The sequence below is a fragment of the Ailuropoda melanoleuca genome, chromosome 17, assembly GCF_002007445.2.
Source record: "Ailuropoda melanoleuca isolate Jingjing chromosome 17, ASM200744v2, whole genome shotgun sequence".
In the NCBI taxonomy this organism is placed as follows: domain Eukaryota; kingdom Metazoa; phylum Chordata; class Mammalia; order Carnivora; family Ursidae; genus Ailuropoda; species Ailuropoda melanoleuca.
Genome location: NC_048234.1, coordinates 39,815,527 through 39,826,104, shown reverse-complemented (window position 1 = coordinate 39,826,104; position 10,578 = coordinate 39,815,527). Strand labels below are relative to the sequence as shown.

The 10,578-nt window shown below is 45.7% G+C and overlaps 1 protein-coding gene across 2 annotated transcripts in view; it reads left to right on the top strand.

Moving 5' to 3' along the window:
- The first annotated feature begins 227 nt into the window (after positions 1-227).
- Positions 228-10,578, top strand: part of FBP2 (fructose-bisphosphatase 2) — a 31,265-nt gene continuing 20,914 nt past the window's right edge. For both annotated transcript variants that reach the window (XM_011226334.3, XM_002920318.4), the window contains exons 1-3: positions 228-497; positions 4,672-4,834; positions 6,926-7,018. In XM_011226334.3, coding sequence (XP_011224636.1) covers positions 328-497; positions 4,672-4,834; positions 6,926-7,018 — 426 coding nt within the window. In that variant the 5' untranslated portion in view covers positions 228-327. The remainder of the gene's footprint in view (positions 498-4,671; positions 4,835-6,925; positions 7,019-10,578) is intronic.

Here is a 10,578-nt window from a genome sequence, read left to right as displayed (position 1 = left end):
TCTCCTCTCCTACCAGTTACTAAAGTGTTGCTTCCTAGGTTCTTCAAAGGAAAAGGTTCATCAAAAGAAAGTAGGTGTGTGTTTCTGGGCTGCCTGATTCTATTTACGGCTGGCTTACGGTGCTTTGGCGTCCTTCCAGATCAGCCTGCCAGCGAGATTTCCTTGAGGGCTTGCCCAGTTATCTTAATCACGTGGGTTGGGGCACTTTTTCCTTCAAGGTCCTGGCAGGGCTCGCAGGAACCACCTCCGATACCAAGGAGCTACAGCCTTTAGAGAAAAACAAGACTTCCTGGGAGAAAAGAAGGATTTGGAAAGTTACCTGCCACCATGTCAGACAGAAGCCCCTTCGAAACGGACATGATCACCCTGACTCGCTACGTTATGGAAAAGGGGCGTCAGGCCAAAGGGACCGGGGAGCTCACCCAACTGCTGAACTCCATGCTGACGGCCATCAAAGCCATCTCCTCGGCTGTGCGCAAGGCCGGCCTGGCCCACCTGTGAGTCCCGGGGGAGCAGGTGCGGGTGCTCAGAGCCACCCCTGACATGCAGGGATTCAGGACCAGGTGGGGCATGCGCGAAACCGCAGGTGCGTGGGCAAGCTATCGTGGCAAGAGCTAGTTGCCTCTGTGCCCTGGACGGAAGGTGCTTTTAGAGTTTCTGTCTCTGATAAAGGGCTTTTGACTTGTTTCAAGAAAGGAACAAAATTCTTGGAGACGTGGTATGGAGAGAAAAGATATACTTTTTCATTTTCTTTTTCTTTTTAATATATAAGTTTTCCAGTCACCTTGTATTAGAATGATGACAAGCTCAGGGGCTTGTTGCATTAAAAATATAGATTGAATTATCACGACTTGTTTCTTGTGGCACAAAGAAAGAGCAAAGAAGACTTATTTGGCTTTCTGCTCCTACCAGATAGGAGCATTTCATTGCCACGAACTTTGCCAACGTGCTAGAAGCTAGGAATCATTTACAAAATGACTTCCTACTCTGAAGCTCCAGTCTTACTCTGGAAAGGAGTCTTTCGCTTTTAAAATAATTTTTTGTTTTCTTTCCTGTGACTCTTTATATTCTCTACTTGGTATGCAGGAAGCTGGGAGGTTCTGGGTGTAGGAGGAGGGGATGCAGAGCGTTCTTCCACTTTGCTGTCTTCCGTGCTCTGTCCAAGCACAGAACGAGGCTAAGTTCACGCTACAGCTGCTGACTGTCACAGCGGCTGACCTTAGAAAATAAGCCGTGTATTTTACCAGCAAAAAGGAGTTTATTGGGGAATGGAAGAGAATTGCAATCTGGCATAAGCAAGCTATGCCAAAAACCATAGGCTGGTCTAACAAAGGAGAAGAACGTCATTTTATGGAGGAGGAAATTGGCCGGGGTTATATTGAACAAAAGCCTATTGGTGAAAAGCAAGAGTTCAGGGCCGTAATGGTTTCTTACTGGCTGAGTTGCTGGGGTAGTCAATTTCTTGCAGGAGATGCGATGTACATCTTTCCTTGTAGGGGCCTGTAATTGATGATTTCCTGGAGGATTCTTCAGTGAGGGTCTGGAATTGACACCACTTCCGGCAATGCCCTCCAGTGGTGCAGTGTGAGGGCTCCCCCTTGTGGCCTCCTGACTCAATTTTACTGAGGCTTCCCTTTCTTAATTTTCACACAACCAAATGTCCAGTTTAAGTCTATGGTAAAAAGAAGCTGACTTTCTCTGGGGTTCTATTTTCTTTGTAGCAATTCCAGTGGATGTCTTCTCAAAAGTTGAAGGGATCCATTATTATTATTCCTCCAAAAATGAAATAACAAAAAGAAATAAAAACTAATAATTTAAAATATTAATTCTTAACAATTTAGTACTTTCAATACAAAAATTTTGATAGCGTTATGGGGTACTTGGGTGGCCCAGTCAGTTAAGCATCTGACTTGGGAGAGATGAGACAACTCATCTCAGGGTCATGAGTTTAAGCCCCGCACCTACTTAAAAAAAAAAAAAAAAACAAGATGCGTTATGATTGCCTTTCCTCCCCTCTCTGTGTATTGCTGTAACTGTATAATTGCCTCATTCAGCAATAATGGCCAAGCTCCACGTTTAAGGACCTTCATGAATACAAGGTGCAGCCATTTGCCTCTGTCCTGCTCCTATGAGGTGATGGGCTGTGCTGACACTAACTAGTGACTTTACCTTTCCCTGTATGCGGGCCCTGCTATGCTTAGCGCCATGTTCTGGGCATCTCCGCTGCTTGCTGATATCTTGGTATCATCCACCCACCTAATGTGCTCCTCGTCTGTGCACGTTGCTTCGTCGGGCAGTGGGTGCTGTGGGAGGGTTGCATTAATCGGCTCCAGATCTCTACCTTTGTGGCTGTTGAGTGTCCAGATGAAACAGACTCAGAAATTGCATAACATGTTCACCGAACTTGGCTCTTCCTTCCATGTGATTGTCTACTCTTGCCAGGACCTCAGTTTCCCATTTGTAAAATGGAGGGGATGCTAACAGCCCCTAAATTATAGGGTTGTTGTAAGGCTTAGTCTATCCATGGGATGAAGATTTCAACAGGGCCACAACCATTACAAATGCTCAGTAAATGCTCATTATTACAGTGGTTCCAAGCCCTGATCTGGGGAAATGTGCCGCTGGCTGGTGCATGCTGCTGATTGTCCACTAGGTGACAGGTGCAGCCCATGGAATCAAGATGTCAGGACCCACCTTTTTCTCAGAGGCTGAGGCAGGCGTCCTCAGGCTGGCAGGAGCCCCACATCCTGCCCATTCAGATGACATCTTTTCCCTGGCCCCTCAGTAAGAAAGACCAAAGTGACAGGGTGAGAAGCCCACTGTCTGGAAATCCCTTCTTTCTAACAAAATGCTGAGATTAATTAACAAGACCCTGGAACTGCTTCTCATTCTGCTCTGTCCCGAAGCAATTCTGCTCATGAAAATGGGACTTCCATGTACTCCTGCCCCTTTCCCATTTAGGGGATCTCAAGTCCCTCAATCTCTTGCTTCCTTTTTCTGGGAAGACATTTTTAGGCACAAGCTTAACGAATGCAAAAGGGATCAGAAATTTTCATGTTTTTTCTTTTTTTTTTTGTCCACTCATTGCTGTAGGAAGAAGGGAATGCTAGACTGCTTCTCCTGGAAACGTCTTCGTGGTTTTCTACTGTCAGAGTGGCAGAATATTTCATTTAAAAATTGTCAGTAAAGCTTTAATGTTAGTTAAAATGGTAAAGGATATTGTCCTGTGGGTTATAAATCTCTCTTGCATCCATGATCTAACTTGGAACAGTTATCAGGCAATTAGATCTTATTATGAATGAGCTTCCATTCTCTCTAGAAGGAGGGGTGTTGATGGCCATGAGTGGTAGGCAGCACCTGGAGCAAGGCTGTCAGTCAAGGAAGAGGGTGGGAAATGAGTTGTCCCCTACCTAGGGTAGATCAGTGGTTCTATATCCTGGCTATCTGTTAGAACCACCTGAGGAGTCCTTCAACAAGTAAATGACATTAAATAAAGGAAAAGTAGGGAAATTACTTTCCTGCCATGCCTTCTTCATAATTCAGTGGGCATGTATTAAGCATCTATGCATCCTTGAACACTATGGAAACCTGTACAGTAGACCAGCAGGAAGGGTATTCACATGCACAGGTCGTGAATTGCTGTAGGAGGGACGACAAGGGATGTGCCTAGTGTGTGTAGTGCGACCAGGGAAGCTTCCGGAAGGGATCAGGAGGGAGAGTAGGGAGAAGCTGATGGTTGGCAAACAGTATTCCTGTGGGGGAAACACCATGAGTGAAGGTGAAAAGGAGAGGAACAGCTTGCTGGGTGCTGGTGGCCACAGGACCTTTGTGGCTGTTGAGATGAAAAAGGCTTGAGTGGAGTAATAGCCACGCCACTCTTGGAGGGACGAGTGTGGGGGTAGGGCAGCAAACTCAGGGATACCTGTAAGGCAAGTGTGTGCCTGGTGGATTCCAGAGGCAAGGCTGGCTGAGCGAGGTGAGTGGGACAGGGCTTCTTTGGTGGGGCCTTAAGCCCACTGTGGGGACCTGGGAGCTCTGGGTGAGGCCAGAGTGATCTGGTTGGCATTTTAGAAGGAGCCTGCCCATGAGGGTGGGAGCTGGGAGAACTTTGCATACGAATATTCTAAAACAGAAAGCTAGATAGAAGTTTTCTTACATTGCTTGAAATGGTAGTGAAGAACAAAATTAAATTAGTTAATTGTGTCCCCGAGTTTCCTTCTTAAGGAGTGCAAACCTACCACAGGGCAATTTTTCATTCAGCCCACCAGGCCACTATTTGAGGGTAATCAACAGATACTTGAAATTTCAGTGCTGGAAAGCCACGGGCCTTTACTTGTTGGAGTCATCAGGGACGGCGGCGACGTATCTGACTTTATGAACTAGCTCTTTCCCCTCACCTCCCACTGCCAAATGCAAGTTTGTGTTCTATTAAGATTGAATTCTGGGTGGGGTTATTGTGAAAATAAGGGGATATGACAACATCCCCGAGGTGTAAAGGAAGCAAGGTTGGGAATCACCGCTGTGAGACATGGTATACTTGGCTTGTATAATTTGGAGACTCTGCAGGCAAGAGGGGAAAGGCGGGATACAATGGTGGGGTCTTAGCGTCCGGGCTTCTTTGCTGGAGTTTGGATTCCCTTAGCGATTTCGTTCTGACTTTCCTCTTCTTAGGTATGGAATTGCGGGAAGCGTGAACGTGACCGGGGATGAGGTGAAGAAACTGGACGTGTTATCCAACTCCCTGGTGATCAATATGCTCCAGTCTTCCTACAGCACCTGCGTCCTGGTTTCTGAGGAGAATAAAGACGCGATTATCACAGCCAAGGACAAGAGGGTGAGTGCGGGGCCGGGATGCAGTTCCCCTCTTGACCAGTAGGTGGTACTACCGAGTTGGGCAGAATCTTTAGTTGCCTTGCTTTTCTTTAGTTTCTGGGATTTTCCTCGATTCCTTAAGTTCTGTTTTCTAAACCAACCAAACAACCCAAAAATGGATTGCATACTTCTTTAGCTAGAAGTCTTACGCTGTCTAGTGAAAAAAATTTCATTACAGGGGGGTGATTCATTCAGGAAATAAATCAGAGTGATTTACTGAAAATGCCTCCGTGGGTGGAGTTGATGTGCCCGGGGCTGACGTTTCACTTCATGTGCCCGTAACAAGTGCTGCACTTTATTATTATTTATTTTTATTTTTTTTTGTGGCTGCAAAATCATCAAGTCCAACAAAAAATAGAGTTCCTGGGAAGAGCAGGACATACTCTTCCCATCCCCACTTTCCCCCCTCACCCCAACACACACTTCTCCAAGGGGGCTCTGGTTTCAGCAGATATTTCTTCATGCCTGACAAACTATTAGACTCATGTAGGAGGAAATCATAAAGATCGTGTGGTCTTGCCTTAATCCAATGGCAAACTTGGTCAGTGCAGGGCATGGCCGGGGAGGGTCTATAGTCATTCTGGTTTCACAAACAGTTCATTAAACACACAGGTTTGCTGGTGGCCAAGAATTCAACCTATATTCAGCTATGATACAAAATAAATACTGGGACTGGCCCTTGTTTTCTACATTGGGTGTTGGAGACCATTTCTTCATAATTAGCTGAGAGGATGAAAGAGGTAAAACCAAATTTATTAAACACCTGCTGTATACCAGGGACTGTGCAAAGCACTTTACTCTCGTTGTCTCGCATAATTTAAACTAAATCACACCGATTATTTTCAATGTTCAGTTCCCACCGATATGCCCCCCAATCATCTCTCCAATCTAATCCATCATTTTCTTCCCCTGTTGGCCTGACCTATACAGGTCTTAGTGCTAGTTCTTGAATATTCCGTGCCTATTTCCACTCCAGCTCCTTGAACATTTTCCAGCATATGCTAATATTAGATGCTCAACAGATATCTGTTGAATGAATGCATGCATGAGTGAATGGATAAGCTGAATTGTCTACAGATGATGGGGACTTCTCAAATTTATGGATTATCCCACTTTTTAGCCCATCCTCACCCCCATTGAGCAAGGAATAAAAAAGAAATAAAGGTCAGTTTAAGCTAGGGCATTACTCACCAGAAAGTCAGGGAAAAGTAATTTTAGTGGTGGGAGGAATGACTCCCATCTTACTCGATGTTATATTATCCGTGTTTAATTAGCCAGGAGACGCTGAGCCCCATCACTAAAGCTCTCCTGGAACCTTACACATGGGAGGCCTGTAGAAAGTATCTGGTGATTTCTTCTTATGGAATGACAGCTGGAGAAGCCTGTGACAGCGGTGTGAGTGTGGGCTAGAAAGATCCCACCTGCTCTGTCTTCTGGTCTTCACATAGGACAGGTGGGTTGGAGGCAGCAAAACCTAAGACAGTGTTTTTATTCCCCTGAGTACTTACGCATACTAGCTCTTTTAATAAGACAGATCCAGAGGCTCTGGGACATTGTTCTGAGGTTTTCCAAAGTCTTTTGGCAAAAATGCTCCAAAATGAAGAAAGCCTGTCTGCAGAGAGGTTCAGAAAGAACCATGAATAAATCCATAACTGACCTTACAGTGGATATGGATAAAGCTAGCCCGGGTTCATCTTCCAGCTTCTCCACCCCATCTGGGCCAGGTGCCAATTTCAGACCTGGTTTCGTCTCACACCCTGGGCAGCTCTGAGTCCCCAGTGGGCCCATACAGGAGGGGAGGGCAGAGCCAGAGGAGGCGCAGAGGTGGATGGGACCTGGATCGGCCCATGTGGGTATCAACTTATCAGTCTATGGACAGGTTGGCCCTCATCGATGCTGGTACACTTTGCCCTCCTTAAGTAATTGCATTTTTTGATAACACTTCGCTCTAAATCACTTTTTGATGTAGTGTTACGTGCCGTGTAGAGCCGTTTACACAGAGTGTGTTGTTTGGAAGGGGACCAATCCGGTGGTTCTTCCCTCTGTGATTTAGGGGAAGTACGTGGTCTGCTTTGACCCCCTGGATGGATCTTCTAACATCGACTGCCTGGCCTCCATTGGAACCATCTTTGCCATCTATAGAAAGGTGAGTAGACAGTCTGATCTTTAATGCCTCTTCCCTCTGGTAGTTTCTGGAAGGTTCCTAGGCTGGGAGCCACAAGTTTGGAGTTCCAGTCTCCGTCCTCCTGCTCACCAGACACACCACTGTAGGCAAACCATAACTCTCCTGGTCTCGGGATCCTCACTGGAAGAAGTGATCTGGTACTTCTCCGACGGCCTTCTTCACCCAGGTGAGAACCTATCGTCAGAGGACAGATGGGGCCTGATTTTGAAAATCTGGATGTGACACAAATATCAGACGTGGTATTAGGTTCCTGGTGGCATTTGAGGACTCCTCTGTTTCTTTGTTATGCTGCTCAAATCTTACCGTATTAATTTTCTATTGCTGCTGTAGCAATAGGCCACACATTTAGAGGCTTAAAGCAGTGCCCACTTTGGTAGGCCACTTTGGTAGGCAGAATGCCTACCTACCATTCTGTAGGTCCGAAGTCTGACAGGCATGACTGGGTTCTCTGCTCGGGTCTCATGAGGCCAAAATCTGGGTGTCAGCTGGCCTGGCCTCCTCCTGAGAAGCTGGGGGTGGGGATTAGCCCCCAGCCTCATTTAGGTTGTTGGCAGAACAGTTCCATTCTGTTGTGGAATGGGGGTCCCTGGTTTTTTGGCTGGCTGATGCTGCGGCCCTTGAGGCCCTTCTCAGCTTCTAGAAACTTCCTACATTCTGTGGCCTGTGACTCTTATGTCCTCCAAGGCACAAAGGCAGGCCAAGTCTTGCTCAGACTTCTAATCCTTCGGATATCCCCACTTTGCTTCATCTCCCCTGCCCTCAGCCACAGAAAGTTCTGTACTTCTGCATTGTCCACAATAGCTAAATCGTGGAAGGAGCCGAGATGCCCTTCAACAGATGACTGGATTAAGAAGCTGTGGTCCATATATACAATGGAATATTACTCAGCTATCAGAAAGAACGAATTTTCAACATTTGCTGCAACGTGGACGGCACTGGAGGAGATAATGCTAAGTGAAATAAGTCAAGCAGAGAAAGACAATTATCATATGGTTTCTCTCATCTATGGAACATAAGAACTAGGAAGATCGGTAGGAGAAGAAAGGGATAAAGAAAGGGGGGTAATCAGAAGGGGGAATGAAGCATGAGAGACTATGGACTCTGAGAAACAAACTGAGGGCTTCAGAGGGGAGGGGGTGGGGGAATGGGATAGACTGGTGATGGGTAGTAAGGAGGGCACGTATTGCATGGTGCACTGGGTGTTATACGCAACTAATGAATCATAGAACTTTACGTCGGAAGCCGGGGATGTACTGTATGGGGACTAACATAATATAATAAAAAATTATTAAAAACAAAAAAAGAAAGTTCTGTGCTTCTAAGGGCTCATTTGATTAGATTGGGGCCATCTGGATAATCCACGATGATCTCTCTATTTTAAATTGATAACCCTAATTGCACCCGCAAAGTCCCTTGTGCCACATAATGCAACACGGTCACAGATTCTGGGGATTAGGATCTCTTTGGGGCATTTCACCAACCCCACATACCTAACAACAGAGAGGATTTTATGGGTTGGTTTGTGACCATCCAGAGTCACCAGAGACTTCATGTCAAACCACATAATCCACATTAGATCTCAATTTGAGGGTCAGTCTTCACTCCAATCAGGATGGCTGGGCTCCTGCCCTGGGGGCTTTCAGGCCGAAGGGAGACCAAGGATGCTGGATGGTCGTTAAGGATTGTTCAGTTGGGTAATCCTCCCTCCAGGCTGGTTGTAGAGGCCCGTACCCATGCCTCTGGGTCCACAGCACACGTACTGTCCACTAAGCTAGTGATCAAACAAATTGCAGGCATCACTGACTTTCTACACTACGATTTGGCATTAATTCTGTAATGTGCATGTAATTAACTTTCTCTGAGTGTTTTCCTTAGTGCTCTTAGATGATAAACGTGGGGGAGGATTGGGTCTGTCCCATGTCACCTAATGTGTTCTCTGTAGATGTTGGTATTGCAAGATATTTCTGCCTGCCTGACGATTGTCCAAAGACAGGGGCCAGAATTTTATTTTCGGGGGCAAAAGCTTAGCAGAAAACTAACCTTAGCAAGATAAGTGAATTAGTCTAAGCTTCTCTCTGAGGAGAACGTCAAGGAGCAGGAGCTGGCTCCGTTACTCCTGTTCTGGAGAACCAAATGGAAGCCAAGCCAGCCTGGGCTGAAGGGAAACTCTGAGAATTTTGCTTTCCCAGTTGGTGCTTCTCTCTTTTTTCTTGCAAAGAGAGGAAAGGAGACTTTTGCTGAGGGAGCAGGCAAGAATGACCCCAGACACTTTCTCTGGTATTTGAGAAAGTGAAAGACTAAGATGATGTTTTGAGGTTAAGCAAAAATGAGCTAGGTGAATAAACGAGCTTTGCTTCTCCCTTTGAAATACAGCTTAGAGATAAAAATAAAGGGATAGATGGTGTGATCTTTATGAGATTCTGGAAAAAGACACCAGTTGTACCTTTGAGGTGGGTTTACACATTGGCTTGTTCATTATGGCTAATACCACAGACTGCTGAGCATGAGTCGGGCACGTTCTGCCCCCTGCAAGCACCGTGCTCCTGGGTCAGTCCTCTCCTCAGCACGTGAGCCAGGAGCACATTCTGCTGCCACTTTCTTCCTGGTGAACAAATTGAAGCACAGAGAAGCTAAGTGACTTGACTAAAATCCCCAGTCAGTACGTGACAGGTCAGGGGTTCAAACAGGCTCGCCAGCGCCACCAATTGCAGCTCTTAATAGCTTCTCACCCCCTCCGGTTTTATTGAGATATAGCTGCATCGTATTAGACGAGGTGAACAACAGCATGATCTGAGATATGTGTTTATATGTGTGTGTGTACACACATATACATTTGTTATATATGGTGAGATGATCACCCCAGTAAGTTTGGTTAACATCTATCACCTCACATAGTTAAATATATATTCTTTTCTGGTCATGAGAACTTTTACAATCTACTCACATAGCAACTTTCAGATGTGCAATCGGTATTGTTAACTATAGTCACCACGCTTTACATTACACCTTTAGGACTTATTCATCTAACAACTGGAAATTTGTATCTTTTGGCCACCTTCACCCATTTGCCCTTCACCCTTCCGCCCCTGCCTCTGGCAACTACCAATATGTTCCTAGAAAAAAGCCACAGGAGAATATCTTCATGCCTTTGGGGAAGGTAAATATTTCTTTTTTTTAAATATTTTTTTATTGTATTATGTTAGTCACCATACAGTACCTCCCTGGTTTTTGATGTAAAGTTCGATGATTCATTAGTTGCGTATAACACCCAGTGCACCATGCAATATGTGCCCTCCCTACCACCCATCACCAGTCTATCCCATTCCCCCACCCCCTCCCCTCTGAAGCCCTCAGTTTGTTTCTCAGAGTCCATAGTCTGTCATGCTTCATTCCCCCTTCTGATTATCCCCCTTTCTTTATCCCTGTCTTTGGGGGAAGGTAAATATTTCTTAAACAAGAGCTAGAAAGCAATAACCATGAAAGAAAAGGCTAATGAACTCTAGTTCATTAAAATTAAGAAC